The sequence below is a fragment of the Salmo salar genome, chromosome 19 (assembly GCF_965601325.2).
Source record: "Salmo salar chromosome 19, fSalSal1, whole genome shotgun sequence".
Classification (NCBI taxonomy): domain Eukaryota; kingdom Metazoa; phylum Chordata; class Actinopteri; order Salmoniformes; family Salmonidae; genus Salmo; species Salmo salar.
In genome coordinates this window covers 53,775,473-53,790,962 of record NC_138309.1, presented here as the reverse complement: position 1 = coordinate 53,790,962, position 15,490 = coordinate 53,775,473, and the positions used below count along the sequence as shown (strand labels likewise).

The 15,490-nt window shown below is 44.0% G+C and overlaps 1 protein-coding gene across 2 annotated transcripts in view; it reads left to right on the top strand.

Annotated features, from left to right (window-relative positions):
* Positions 1-15,490, top strand: part of grid1b (glutamate receptor, ionotropic, delta 1b) — a 433,677-nt gene that overhangs the window by 256,709 nt on the left and 161,478 nt on the right. For both annotated transcript variants that reach the window (XM_014158350.2, XM_014158349.2), the window contains exon 4: positions 8,605-8,810. In XM_014158350.2, the coding sequence (XP_014013825.1) occupies positions 8,605-8,810 (206 nt within the window). The remainder of the gene's footprint in view (positions 1-8,604; positions 8,811-15,490) is intronic.

Sequence of the window (15,490 nt, the reverse complement as noted above, 5' to 3'; positions counted from 1 at the left end):
ATGATTGTGTGATGGCATGTTTGGTTGTTTCCTTTTTCTATTGTAGCCATGTTATGATTACATATACAACCCATCCAATGACATCATCTGACTCATTTGACTATGTCGTGCAGTGTTGAAAGGAGGGCTGAATGATTGCAATAGGACATCACATAGTCGCCTCTCATGCATGCTTTTGTCTCGATCCATCGCTTTGGCAGCAGCACTGTTACACAAAAGCCCATATTTGGGCTGTCAGCTTGTATCACACAGCACCTCTCATCACCTAGGAGGTCTCTGTGTGTGTGTTTGGGGGTAGTGTGCGTGTTCCTGTGCATGCTGGTGGATGTGTGTGTGTGCTCTCCTCACGCGGTAGTAGCAGCCTTCATGATGACTCACATAGACCATGAAAAGGCCAGCAGAAGGAAGAAGAAATCATAGGAGCAGGAGAGAGAGAGATGAGAGAGGGATAGCAGAGAGAAGGAGAAAGACACAGAGAGAGAGAGAGGGGATAGCAGAGAGAAGGAGAAAGAAACAGAGAGAGAGAGAGGACTGGTTAGCTACTAGAGAGTGTATAATGAAAAATAAATTCACAAAATGGGACAAATACCAAATTGAGACTGCATGCAGAATTCTGAAAAATGTGTACAACGTAAAAAAAAACGAATAATGCATGCAGAGCAGAATTAGGCCGATATCTGCTAATGATCAAAATCCAGAAAAGAGCCGTTAAATTCTACAACCACCTAAAAGGAAGCGATTCCCAAACCTTCCATAACAAAGCCATCACCTACAGAGAAATTAACCTGGAGAAGAGTTCCCTAAGCAAGCTGATCCTGGGACTCTGTTCACAAACACAAACAGACCCCACAGAGCCCCAGGACAGCAACACAATTAGACCCAACCAAATCATGAGAAACCAAAAAGTGAATTACTTGACACATTGGAAAGAATTTGCAAAAAAGCAGAGCAAACTAGAATGTGTCGTGACTTTACTTTCATTAATCTAATGACTGTTATTTATTTATGTTTAATTGTTACCCGATTATAATTAATCATGTAACAATTAGCTCATTAGGATTTGGGGCACCACAGAAGAAGTTGTTCAGAGAGTAACCATCTCCCAAATTATACTCTATAAGGTCTATACCTATTTCATCGATAAACAGTCATTTTATTAATCATTACCTCTTATCAAATACTCATTCTGAACGATCGTAACCTTCTTGGATCTGCAAAAACCCCAGCCTTGTGCATTATTCAGTAGTACACAAATTGGTTTAATCATTTATTTACTAGCTAACTAAATAATAACACAGAAATCACACACACACACACACACACACTAACATGAGACAACGGTCCCTAGTGGACTGACAAGATATGACGGCTTGTTACAACAGATGGAGAGGGGGGAAGAGAGAGAGAAAGAAACAGGAGACTTAACGTGGATACATTCTAGAACTGTCCTCACATTAATCATATACCTTGCACACAGTCCGCCGGCCGTTTGGAATAAGAAATAATGAATATATTTACGTGTTGAATGCCGTTCGCCGTTTCTCTGTCGGAACTAAGCCTTCTTGGAATGTTTGTGGGGCCTTTCCGAGGCCCACTTGTACATGCTCTGATTGTCCACCAGAGGTCACAATGTCCTTCTTCTTAGTTGTCCAGTCTCCTTGGGTTGTTCATTCCTCAGAACAGCTACTTAGCGGTACCAGTGATTGTCTGAGGTGAGCTTCTCGCCACTTCCTCCTCGTGTTTGTATTCAGGACTCAAACCACGATGGACATGAGCTGCAGCTCTTCATCTTTCTGGTCCAAAGGAAGGTGAGTTGATTTCTTTGTTGAGTTTCAAAGCATCAACCATTCCAAACGTGCAGCTCTCTGCCTCACGTTGCCTTGTCTAAAGGTTGATTACTCTTCCAAGCCTTTATGCACTCTTGCTCAAAAGGGACGTTCCGTCATGCTGACAAGCTCTCTGACCTCACTCGTGGTGTGGCTACTTAATGTGCAAAGGTTATCAAAAACTATTATCTCATTAGAAAACTAAAATCACATTCCTATCTTAACACAAATAGCTTCATCACTTTTCATATTGTATTCACATCATATTGGATGAAAATTTGACAGATAAAGGGGTATCCTTTCCAAGTTACAGTATTTGGTCTACACAGTTTTTAATAACATCACAAAATGAAAAACAATATGACATTCGTTTTCCATAGTTCCTCACTGACAACTTCCCACATTGTTACATTTGAAATATTGTTTCATTATCACTTTTTGGACATTAGAGTTTTGGGCAAAGGCAGACAAAGGCATTCCTTTGGTTGATACTAAAGGGTAGAGAGAGAGTTCTTTCTTGCTTAAATGTACAACCGGATGTGAGCTGTCAACCCGGCAGTTCCCTCCTTCCCCCCTTTGTGGGTGGGAGAGGGTCTGTTTATTATCAGGAATGCGTAATAGGGTTTTTTATTCAGCCCAAATGACAACGTGCTGGGTAAAGGCACGGGGACAAAGACCAAACAAACACGTAACAAAAACACAGGGTTGAAACCCAAACAAAAGAGCAAGGAGTACCTCGAATAAATACACACGCGCACAATGATTAACACACGGGACAAAACCCGTAATCATCTGCGCAATCCACAAGGGCACGATTGCCCAAAACACACAGCACAGGTACTCACACTCACCAACGGACATTGTAACAATAATAGACAAGACCATGGAAACCAAAGGGCACATATATACAAATACTAATCAGTGGAAATAGGGGACAGGTGTGTGTGATGAAAGTTCTGGAGGGATCCGTGACACAAGAGTAGACAGGCTATGTGCCCACTGCCCACAAAATGAGGTGGAAACTGAGCTGCACTTCCTAACCTCCGGCCAAATGTATGACCATATTAGAGATACAAATCAAATTTTGATAAACTCGCATATCTATTGGGTGAAATACCAGTGTGCAATCACAGCAGCAATATGTGTGTCCTGTTTGCTCAAGAAAAGGGCAACCAGTGAAGAACATACACCATTGTAAATACAACCTATATTTATGTTTATTTATTTTCCATTTTGTACTTTAACTATTTGCACATCATTACAACACTGTATATGGACATACTATGACATTTGACATTTCTTTATTCTTTTGAAACGTGTAATGAATACTGTTAATTTTTTATTGTTTATTTCACTTTGGTGTATTATCTATTTCACTTGCTTTGGCAATGTAAACAAATGTTTCCCATGCCAATAAAGCCCCTTAAATTGAATTGAAATTGAATTGAGAGAGAGAGAGAAAGAAAGAGTGTTAGCTATTACAGAGTGTGTGTGTGAGAGAGAGAGCTATGAGAGAGAGAGCTACCAGAGTGACAGAGAATAAAATCCCCTGTAAAATCTAATTTGTTACCCGCCGGTGGAGAGATGACTGGAGATGGGCCCTCTTTGATGGGATTTGCTCCCCTGCTCCTCTTTGGTTATCTCTTATGCTACTTGTTATGATCCCCCCCCCCCCCCCCCCCCCCCCTCCCCCCACGTGTCTTAGTTGAATTTCACTGGGACCACAGCAGCTGTTGCTGAAGTCCTTGAGGCGAGGCGAGGCAGCTTTGTGGAGCCCATTGCTGCCACTCTCTGAGCAGCCGACAAAAGATTTGGCCTGTAATCTGTAGGGATTAGTTGAGGAAAAGTGAGGAAAATGCTAATCTAGAATTTTCATAAACAAGGATTTCTCGATCCCACCGCAGTTAGGCTTTGAATGATACGGAGCAGTTTCTGGGGTTTCCCCCCGATTCTGGTCCACCATAAAGTATGTATCACTCTATATTTGCAGGTGTTGAGTTACAGTACTTCAGTCCTGTTTGATATTACCTATACGTGAAATATAAGTGAAAACCTTAAGTCTCACAATATCCATACGGTATAAAATAACAGGAATAAAAACATGCAAACTGCACAGTGTAATGAGTGTCACAGCAAGGCATGAAGTGCTACCTGCAGGGGTTACAGGAAGAAAAGGGATTAGATATTAGCAGTCATATGTATGACATAGTAATCTCCTACTCAAGCCAATAAGTGCTGCTAGCATCTTGATTAATACTGATCATTTCCAGGTTCTCGCTGACGAGGAATGCATCCCCCACAAGGAACTGCTAACTGTACCCTTCATGATGAATCAACAACACGTAATTGCGAGAGACATGCTTGTAGTTTGTGGTTGTTTTGTAGAGACTACAACAACCAGCATTGGTGAGAATACCTGGTATTATCTCCTTTTTCACCATGGAAACATAGACTAAGCACAGTTTTTGTCACTCCGGAGAGAGGAAGCAGCATATGAGTACTGTAGACAGCCAAACATAACTCACTACAAGGCACATGATAGTCCAAATAGATAAGAGGAGAAGGAGAGATTTTTTTAATTAACCCACCTGTCACCACACAACTCTCTTTCCCAGACATTTCAAACTTCTCACTTGGGTGATAGCTGAAGAAGTTATAACACCAAGAAGAGCATTCAACATGATGCAAATAAGATGTAATACTAGCAATGAAACCGCTCTATTCTGGGCTGAATTGTGACTTCTAGACAAAGGAAGATGACTTGTATATAGGGGGCCTTGGTGCTAGCTACAAGAGCCCCACCATAGGCTAGGACTGTGAGTAAGAAGCCCTGAGAACACAATAAAGTAAGCATTGATTTACCCATGCCTCCTCCACAACTCTCCCTCAGCTGAACACTCACTGAACTGCCTACAGCAGAGATGGGCAGGCAGGCAATTTACTCCACAGTGTGGGATCCGGGTTGCTCAGTTCTGTTCTGCTGTTATTCAAGCCAAAACACTGCAAAAGTTCAAAACATGGTGTTTTTTGTGTGTATTTATGTATATTACAGTCCTTGTCAGCATGTAGAGAATGCATTATTTGTATATTCTAAGTCATGGGTTAACAATAGAAGCACCATGTTGAAACGATCACAGTGACAAGATTACATTTACTTTTACATTTAGTCAAAATATTGTAAAATGGCGCCGGAAGAAATGGCAGCAGTTTTACCTAACCAATTGTGCTATTCTGTGTTTTTTTTCTCGCGTTATTTGTAACTTATTTTGTACATAATGTTTCTGCAACCATATCTTACGGCAAAAAAAGAGCCTCTGGATATCAGGACAGCGATCACTCACCTCGGATTAGACAAAGATTTTTTGTTCAACAAGCAGGATGCACAGTACGTACTTCGAACACCCGACAAGGCCAACATCCCCGTCATTGGCAAGAGAAAGAGACGCAGGTACAGAGGTCATAGAGTGGGGTGCCTCGTAAGGATACGCAGAAGGCGAGTGGGAAAGCTGCCGTTACCGTCAATATTACTTGCCAACGTGCAATCATTGGACAATAAATTAGACGAGGTACAATCATGAATATCCTACCAACGGGACATCAGAAACTGTAACATCTTATGTTTCACGGAATCGTGGCTGAATGATGACATGGATATTCAGCAAGTGGGATATACACTGCACCGTCTAGATAGAACAGCACACTCCGGTAAGACAAGGGGTGGCAGTCTGTGCATATTTGTAAAGAAAAGCTGGTGCACGAAATCTAAGGAAGTCTCTAGATTTTGCTCACCTGAAGTAGAGTATCTTATGATAGGCTGTAGACCACACTATTTGCCAAGAGACTTTTCATCCATACTTTTCGTGGCTGTTTATTTACCACCAGTCAGCCACTGCACTCAGTCAGCTGTATAAGGAAATAAGCTAACAAGAAACCGCACACACAGAGGCGGTGCTCCTAGTGGCCGGGGATTTTAATGCAAGGAAACTTAAATCAGTTTTACCTCATTTCTATCAACATGTTAAATGTGCAACAAGATGGAAAAAAATTATAGATCACCTATACTCCACTCAGAGACGCATACAAAGCTCTCCCTCGCCCTCCATTTGGTAAATCTGACCACAATTCTATCCTCCTGATTCCTGCTTGCAAGCAAATATTAAAGCAGGAAGTACCAGAAACTCGGTCTATAAAAAAGTGGTCAGATGAAGCAGATGCTAAACTACAAGACTGTTTGCTAGCACAGACTGGAACATGTTCTGGTATTCTTCCGTTGGCTTTGAGGAATATACCACCTCAGTCATTGGCTTTATCAAAAAGTGCATTGAGGACGTCGTCCCCACAGTGACTGTATGTACATACCCCAACCAGAAGCCATGGATTACAGGCAACATTCGCACAGAGCTAAAGGGTAGAGCTGTCGATTTCAAGGTGCAGGACTCTAACCCGGAAGCTTATAAGAAATCCTGCTATGCCATCAGACAAACCATCAAACAGGCAAAGCACCAATACAGGGCTAAGATTGACTCGTACTACACCGGCTCCGATGCTCGTCTTATGTGGCAGTGCTTGCAAACTATTACAGACTACAAAGGGAAGCACAGCTGCGAGCTGCCCAGTGACACAAGCCTACCAGACGAGCTAAATCACTTCAATGCTCGTTTCGAGGGAAGGAACACTGAGGCATGCATGAGAGCATCAGCTCTTCCGGATGACTGTGTGATCCCGCTCTCCGCAGCCGACGTGAGTAAGAACTTTAAACAGGTCAACATTTACAAGGCTGCCGGGTGAGATGGATTACCAGGACATGTGCTCCGGGCATGTGCTCACCAACTGGCAGGTGTCTTCACTGACATTTTCAACATGTCCCTGCTTGAGTCTGTAATACCAACATCTTTTAAGCAGACCAGCATAGTCCCTGTGCCCAAGAACTCTATGGCATCCTGCTGAATGACTACAGACCCGTAGCACTCACGTCTGTAGCCATGAAGTGCTTTGAAAGGCTGGTAATGGCTCGCATTAACACCATTATCCCAGAAACCCTCGACCCACTCCAATTTACATACCGCCCAAACAGATCCACAGATGATGCAATCTCTATTGCACTCCACACTGCCCTTTCCCACCTGGACAAAAGGAACACCTACGTGAGAATGCTATTTATTGACTACAGCTCAGCGTTCAACACCATAGTACCCTCAAAGCTCAGCACTAAGCTAAAGATCCTGGGACTAAACACCTCCCTCTGCAACTGGATCCTGGACTTCCTGACGGGCCGCCCCCCCCATGATGAGGGTAGGTAGCAACACATCCGTCACACTGATCCTCAACACTGGAGCCCCTCAGGGCTGCGTGCTCAGTCCCCTCCTGTACTCCCTGTTCACCCATGACTGCATGGCCAGGCACGACTCCAACACCATCATAAAGTTTGCAGATGATACAACAGTGGTAGGCCTGATCACCGACAACGACGAGACAGCCTATAGGGAGGAGGTCAGAGACCTGGCCGGGTGGTGCAAGAATAACAACCTATCCCTCAACGTGATCAAGACAAAGGAGATGATTATGGATTACAGGAAAGCGAGGACCGAGCATGCCCCATTCTCATCGATGGGGCTGCAGTGGAGCAGGTTGAGAGCTTCAAGTTCCTTGGTGTCCACATCACCAACAAGCTAGAATGGTCCAAACACACCAAGACAGTCGTGAAGAGGGCACGACAGTCTATTCCCCCTAAGGAAACTAAAAAGATTTGGCATGGGTCCTCAGATCCTCAAAAGGTTCTACAGCTGCAACATCGAGAGCATCCTGACTGGTTGCATCACTGCTTGGTACGGCAACTGCTCAGCCTCCGACCGCAAGGCACTACAGAGGGTAGTGCGAACAGCCCAGTACATCACTGAGGCTAAGCTGCCAGCCATCCAGGACCTCTACACCAGGCAGTGTCAGAGGAAGGCCCTAAGAATAGTCAAAGACCCCAGCCACCCCAGTCATAGAATGTTCTCTCTACTACCGCATGGCAAGTGTTACCGGAGCGCCAAGTCTAGGACCAAATGGCTTCTCAACAGTATTTACCCCCAAGCCATAAGACTCCTGAACAAGTAATCAAATGGCTACCCAGACTATTTCCACTGCCCCCCCAAACCCTTTTTTACGCTGCTGCTACTCTCTGTTTATCATATATGCATAGTCACTTTAACTATACATTCATGTACATACTACCTCAATTTGCCCGACTAACCGGTGCCCCCGCACATTGGCTACCCGGACTATCTGCATTGTGTCACGCCACCCACCACCCGCCAACCCCTCTTTTACGCTAGTGCTACTCTCCCTTTATCATATATGCATAGTCACGTTAACCATACCTATAGTACATGTACATACTACCTCAATTAGCCCGACTAACCAGTGCCTGTATATTGCCTCGCTAATGGTTATTTTTCACTGTATTTTTACTGTTGTATTTATTTCTTTACTTATCTATTGTTCACCTAATACCTATTTTTTACTTGAAAATCTCACTGTTGGTTAGGGCCTGTATGTAAGCATTTCACTCTAAGGTCTACGTATTCAGTGCTCGTAGAGAAATAAACTTTGATTTGGAATATGCCATTGAAAGGGGAATCTGAGTGGAAAGTGCAATGGATGCCTAATTATACATTATCCTTCAATTACTCATAGGGATCTGCAGGAGGATGGAGGGGTTTCCGAGTTCAGTCAGTGGGTTTTCTGAGTCCAGTCAGTCCAACCCCACTCATCCGCCTCTCCTCCCTCCCCTCAGATATCCGCGGCCTACAGGGTTTCCTGGACCAGACATCTCGGCAGGGGCTGGACGTATCTCTACAGAGAGTGGACAGGAACATCAGTAAGGTCTTCTCAAACCTCTTCAACACCATGAGGACAGAGGAGCTCAACCGCTACAGGGACACACTGAGACGGGCCATCCTACTGCTCAGCCCCCGAGGAGCACAGGTCTTCATCCAACAGGTACGTGACAGCATTTAGGCCTAGATATAGCCACACACATATGCTCGCGGGTCCACACACACACACATGCAGGTATGTCTGAGCACACATACACACATGTAGTTTACCTGCTCTGTGCATACAAACAGAAACCAGAAACACCCCCACACACATAGCCATACACCAACTTGCCCACACACACAGTACTTGTAAGACAAGTAGTATTGACCTCCATGACACATTGTCAGTCAATTAATCAATCACATTTATTTTTTAAAGCCCTTTTTACAACAGAAGTTTTCACAGAGTGCTGTACAGATACCCAGCCTAAAACCCGAAAGAGCAAGCATATTGCAGATGCAGAAGCACAGTAGCTAGGAAAATCTCCCTAGAAAAGGCAGGAGCCTAGGAAGAAACCTAGAGAGGAACTAGACTGTTAGGTGGCCAGTCCTCTTCTGGCTTTGCTTGGTAGAGATTATAGGAGGACATGGCCATTTAGGCCAGATTGTGATCATATTGGTATTCCCCCACTGGACCAGGCCACCATATGGCATGGGGGCATTGCCTATCATTAGATAGTACACATGACTCCTTATAGCTCAGTCTGTCACGTGTCCCGGAGATCTGTCCTGGGACTCAGGCTCAGCACTGCAGAGCAGAGCAGATGGCCTGTCCATGGCTAACAGACATAGTGGAGACGGAACACGGTTCTCATGCATATGGATGTGTCAGTTCTCCAAGCCTCAGCCAAGGCAGGCTGTATTTTTAGAAGTCTTAATTTTAGCAGCCAAGCAGAGGGGAAGGAGTAACCGTGGCACCTCTGTCGGATTCGGCGGCTGCATCGAACTGGGCGCTGGTGGCAGCTAGTTGCTTTAATGCCTCATCGTACTCCGACTCCCGACGCTACTCTGCCTCTACCGGGAAATGTTTGTGAATATTTTAATTAGCTGTGCTGCTCTTTAAACCAGACACGCTGTTCCACGATCATACAGCAAAATAACACTGTCTGTCTGCCTGTCCGTCTGTCTGGACAGAGTCTGCTGTACTTACATCTATTCTGTCCAGCCTCCAGACAGATAGACAGTCTGTATGTCTGTCTGTCTTTAAGTTGGTGTGTTCTTTTGGTTAAAGGGGAGAATTGGACTCCTTGGTTAATGACAAGTGTTGAATGCTGCACCACTGGCTTTGCAATGGGTCGACAAGTGAGTTTCCCTTCAACTTGTTTGGCGGGTTAAGGCCTCTTGATCCTCTCTGATTCCCAAGTTGTCTAGACCTGGCTGTAGTTAACAGCTCTGTCAACCAGGTGAGTTATTTGGAATTCTTCTTCTTCCTTCTCCTGTGACTTCATGGCGTACCGTTATGCTTGCTTTATGGCCTTTAAACCCTTACTTTGAAGCAGTAGCCATGGAGAGGTGGACCAGCAGGCAGAAGGTTGCTGGTTCAAGCCCTGTGCCAGGGAAATGCAAAAAATGGAACTGAACTCCCATCTCCTGCCGTTGTGCCCTTGAGCAAGGCTATTTTATTCTAAGTGCATATGTTGTGTTCCTATTCAGCCAGTGCATAGGTAGTTCGTATGTATAGCCGGGGTGCTGGTGGGCAAGATGCAGTCGTTATGCCGTTTGAGAAATGAAATGACACAGACACCTGTCTTGTTGTGACATGTGAGCACTAGGGCTGTTGTAGTGAACGCCACCCCGGCGGTCACAAGTCATGAGGGCAGTCAAATTCCACATGACCAGCTTCTCCAAGCTCTGATGCTGCTGCTGGTCATTAGTAGCCTATCAAACTTGCTAACTGCCAGGGACTCAGCACTCTATTGTCCCTCTAATCACTCTGACATGAATGCAAATGTATTCGAAAATCTAATCAAACACTTCATGAGAGCCCATGAGCTCATGTTGCGCAACATTTCTATAGGCTATGCAATTGAGTGAGAAAACAGAGTGATGGCCGCTAATAAAAAGAGGAGGATCCTATCAGCTTTCTATAGGCTAGACCTACTATATTTATTTCTCAACTTTCCTAATATTAAGCACATTGCTTATATTTACAACAGGAATAGAGCCTAACTGGCTGTCATGAAAATAAACCACGGGAAAAAGCATCCTCCGTTCGCTATTTAAGTGCATAAATAACATGTATTTTTTCCTGCATGCTCCTGTTTCGATACAGGTGCATGATAATCGTCCATTCTAAATCAAAATTAATGTCACACATATATTATTTAGTATCTGTAAAGACAAGGTTAAAATAAACATAATCAAGAGTACATTTGAATGACACTGAGGGGCAGTGTTTTTACAAATAATGCCGGTTTGCCTGAGGCTGATGCTGTTTAGGTGTTTGTATACATGCATATACACACACTGTCACTCAAATAAACACATACAAGAACACACACACATACTGTACATGTAATAGTGCCAGACATGCACACAAACAGTTGGCATTGCTGTTATGATTTTAGTTGTCCTTGATGTCATTTCTTTAAAAAAAAATGCATTGTTGTTTGCTGTTTTATTCTGTCGTTTTCCTTTTTTTCACTAGCTCATTCTCTTGGTTGTTGGTGCATTGGGGGGTTCTTGGTGGTGGGGAATGGAATGAATTGTAGTTTTTATTTATCTCAAATGGTTGAGGGACAGCTATTGGGGAACTGTGGGGGATCTTGGGGGGTTCGGGTTCACGTGTTTTGGCCTGGTGGGAGATCTGTCAACGTGCCATTGAGCAGGGCATGGACCCTGGATGCTTCTGTGTGTCGCTATGAATGGGAGTCTGTTGGATGACTGGTATGATGTAGTTGTTGAGCGGATTCACTGCAAGTATACTGTATGTTTCGGATATTCAATAAAAAAAAGATTTAAAAAAAGACAAGGTTAAATCAAGAATAATCTGATGGGTGAAAATATCAGCCTATCAATTGCAAATTACAGTTGAAGTCGGAAGTTTACATACACCTTAGCCAAATACATTTAAACCAAGTTTTTCACAATTCCTGACTTTTAATCCGAGTAAAAATTCCCTGTTTTAGGTCAGTTAGGATCACCACTTTATTTTAAGAATGTTAAATGTCAGAATAATAGCAGAGAGAATGATTTATTTCAGCTTTTATTTCTTTCATCACATTCCCAGTGGGTCAGAAGTTTACATACACTCAATTAGTATTTGGTAGCATTGCCTTTACATTGTTTAACTTGGGTCAAACGTTTTGGGTAGCCTTCCACAAGCTACCCACAATAGGTTGGGTGAATTTTGGCCCATTCCTCCTGACAGAGCTGGTGTAATGGAGTCAGGTTGTAGGCCTCCTTGCTCGCACACACTTTTTCATTTCTGCCCACAAATGTTCTATAGGATTGAGGTCAGGGCTTTGTGATGGCCACTCCAATACCTTGACTTTGTTGTTCTTAAGCCATTTTGCCACAACTTTGGAAGTATGCTTGGGGTCATTGTCCATTTGGAAGACACACTTGCAACCAAGCTTTAACTTCCTGACTGATGTCTTGAGATGTTGCTTCAATATATCCACATCATTTTCCTGCCTCATGAAGCCATCTATTTTGTGAAGTGCACCAGTCCCTCCTGAAGCAAAGCACCCCCACAACATGATGCTGCCACCCCCGTGCTTCACGGTTGGGATGGTGTTTTTCGGCTTGCAAGCCTCCCCCTTTTTCCTCCAAACATAACAATGGTCATTACGGCCAAACAGTTCTATTTTTGTTTCATCAGACCAGAGGACATTTCTCCAAAAAGCACGATCTTTGTCCTCATGTGCAGTTGCAAACCATAGTCTGGCTTTTTTATGGCGGTTTTGGAGCAGTGGCTCCTTCTTTGCTGAGTGGCCTTTCAGGTTATGTCAATATAGGACTCATTTTACTGTGGATTTAGATACTTTCATACCTGTTTCCTCCAGCATCTTCACAAGGTACTTTGCTGTTGTTCTGGGATTGATTTGCACTTTTCACACCAAAGTATGTTCATCTCTAGGAGACAGAACGCATCTCCTTCCTCAGCGGTATGACAGCTACATGGTCCCATGGTGTTTATACTTGCATACTATAGTTCATGAAAGGAAATTCCTCTGCTATTCCTTGGTGAGTAATTGCAGTCCTGATGTCTATAAGTTATTTTCGGTCATAAGAGACGGTAGCGGCAACATTATGTACAAAATAAGTACAAAAATAAGTTACAAACAACACAAATAAACGAACAAAAACCCAATCGGCTGGGGGCACCTAAAACGTCTGCCATCGTCTCCAGCTCCATCTTATGGAGGACAATTCAGAGTATGCTTTTCTTTTCTTCTTTTCTTCATATCATGCTTCTTTAGACCTGTCTAAAATAAATGATGGATTTATTGTGAAGGTGTATGCCTCATTACATGGATTTATTAGACTTTTAAAAATTGCTTGCAGGATATGTGTGGAAGCCAGGAGATGCTAAATGTGTTTATGTTAATTAACGGTCAATGACCATGAGACCGACAGTTATTTGCTTGACAATCACCGGCTGACGCAATTTCGTGACTGCCACAGCCCTAGTGAGCATTTTCCCTTGATGAGCCATGAGACAAAACTCAAGGTTTTTCATAAAGAGAACTTCCAGCGTTTCTTTCCGCAAACCCACGCCGCTGCCATTGGGCAGTCGGATGTTTAGCTTGAGGACAAGAAACACCCTGAAGGCCTGATCCTGATCCTGCAGTAGCTCCGTCTGAGAATCGGTGGTCGAGCATCGAAAGAGAGTATAAACACACATTTATAACACAGTAACACATACACAAACACTTAACTCTCCCTCTTTACACACACACACACACACACACACACACACACACACACACACACACACACACACACACACACACCACACACACACACACACACACACACACACACAATCTCTATGATGAGATTTCTTGTATAGTTTCCTGTTTGGACCCCAGGAAGAGTAGCCGCCTCGGCAGCAGCTAATTGGAGTTCTTAATAAATACTAAAATATCACAGCTCATCTCTCTCTCTGTCTCTCAACGGGTCCCTGGTTCAGTGTGGCGTGGATATCTCCAGATAATTGATGCCTTTATGTAATTCATATGTTGCGTCGTGTTACGCTTGTGCAAGGAAAACGTTGACATTTTATCTCATTTTGATTGAGGACGGCACACGGAACATTATGTTTGATTTAGAGGTTGTATCCCACAAATAATAATGGAAATGATCAAGCATTTGGTCGTCATCCAGTAAGCAAGCACAAAGAATGGCTTGGTGTTCAGTGCTACTGAGAGGAAATCTATGCATAGACGTGGCGGGGTGGTGAACCACTGTGCACAGGAATAACCAGGCTTTGATGATTGATTCTGTTTTCCATGTCTGGGTTCTTTTGTTCCCTCCCATGACTACGGCAAATGAGCACTCACCTACAGGCTAGGGTAAGATGACATGGCTCACACACCATGTTCATTAGTAAAAGCACAAGGTGAATAGCCCCTTTATGAAAATGTATTGAGATGTGACAAGAAAGTGTTTTCAAGCGTAAATGCTCATCGCACATCCACTTGTGATTCAATAAACTATGATTCCAGAATACGAACCGTGATAGCTGCTGTGAAATATAATGATGCTTCACTCTGATGATCCCCTACCCAAACACTCCACACTCATGCTTAGTAGCCATTTTGTAAGCAATCCATAGCTTAAGCTGCAGGACACAGGGAGTGAATGCACTTATGAGAGCAGTGTCTCACACAGCCTACCTCGCTGAGTCTCTTATTAAATCTAGAGTGGCTGAGAGGAGAGTTGTGTCGTAAATCTATCTGTCTGATCTCTCTTCTCTTTCTTCCCTTTTGAGAGAGTGAGAGAGAGAGGGGGGGTGAGAGAGAGAGAGATGCGGGAGAATGGGGGAGAGAGAGAGAGGTAGAGAGAGTGGGGAGAGAGAGAAAAAGAGAGAGAGGGAGAGTGAGAGAGGGGGGAGAAAGAGAGACAATGCAAGAGAGAGAGAGACAGAGGGAGAGAGAGAGAGAGAGAGAGAGAGAGAGAGAGAGAGAGAGAGAGAGAGAGAGAGAGAGAGAGAGAGAGAGAGAGAGAGAGAGAGAGAGAGAGAGAGAGAGAGAGAGAGAGAGAGAGAGAGAGAGAGAGACCAACATACAGCCTTTAGTGTGGTGCGCTGTAGTGCCGTCGATTCCCATTGTCATTCTCTAACGGTAGAAAGCAGGTTGGCTTGGATTACCGTGGTGTTGGTTGGATGAGAGAAATAATTTGTGCCGCTCCTTTATCTCCTGTGCCTTTGCTGTCCCTTTTGTGAGCAGTAAACGCGGTGACTAAACGCAGAGCGTCTGTTAGAGGCTCAGCGAGCACCCACACACTACCCCCCGCAGGCTGCTCTGCTCCTTCACACACACACACACACACACACACACCACACACACACACACACACACACACACACACACACACACACACACACACACACACACACACACACACACACACACACCACACACACACACACACAAACTCAGGCTTCCAGTTCTAACACTCAGTGGAGAGTCTTCAACAGCAGTGTTGTACAGCAGAGAATCACCAGCTTCACTACTGTGTAAGGCCCATCAGCTACAGTATTAGCATTCACTACCCAGTTTTCTCCTTGTTATTTCTTTCTCTCCCACTCCAGAGGAGAGGACGTACACGTTGACCTTATTTACTTACTTTAAC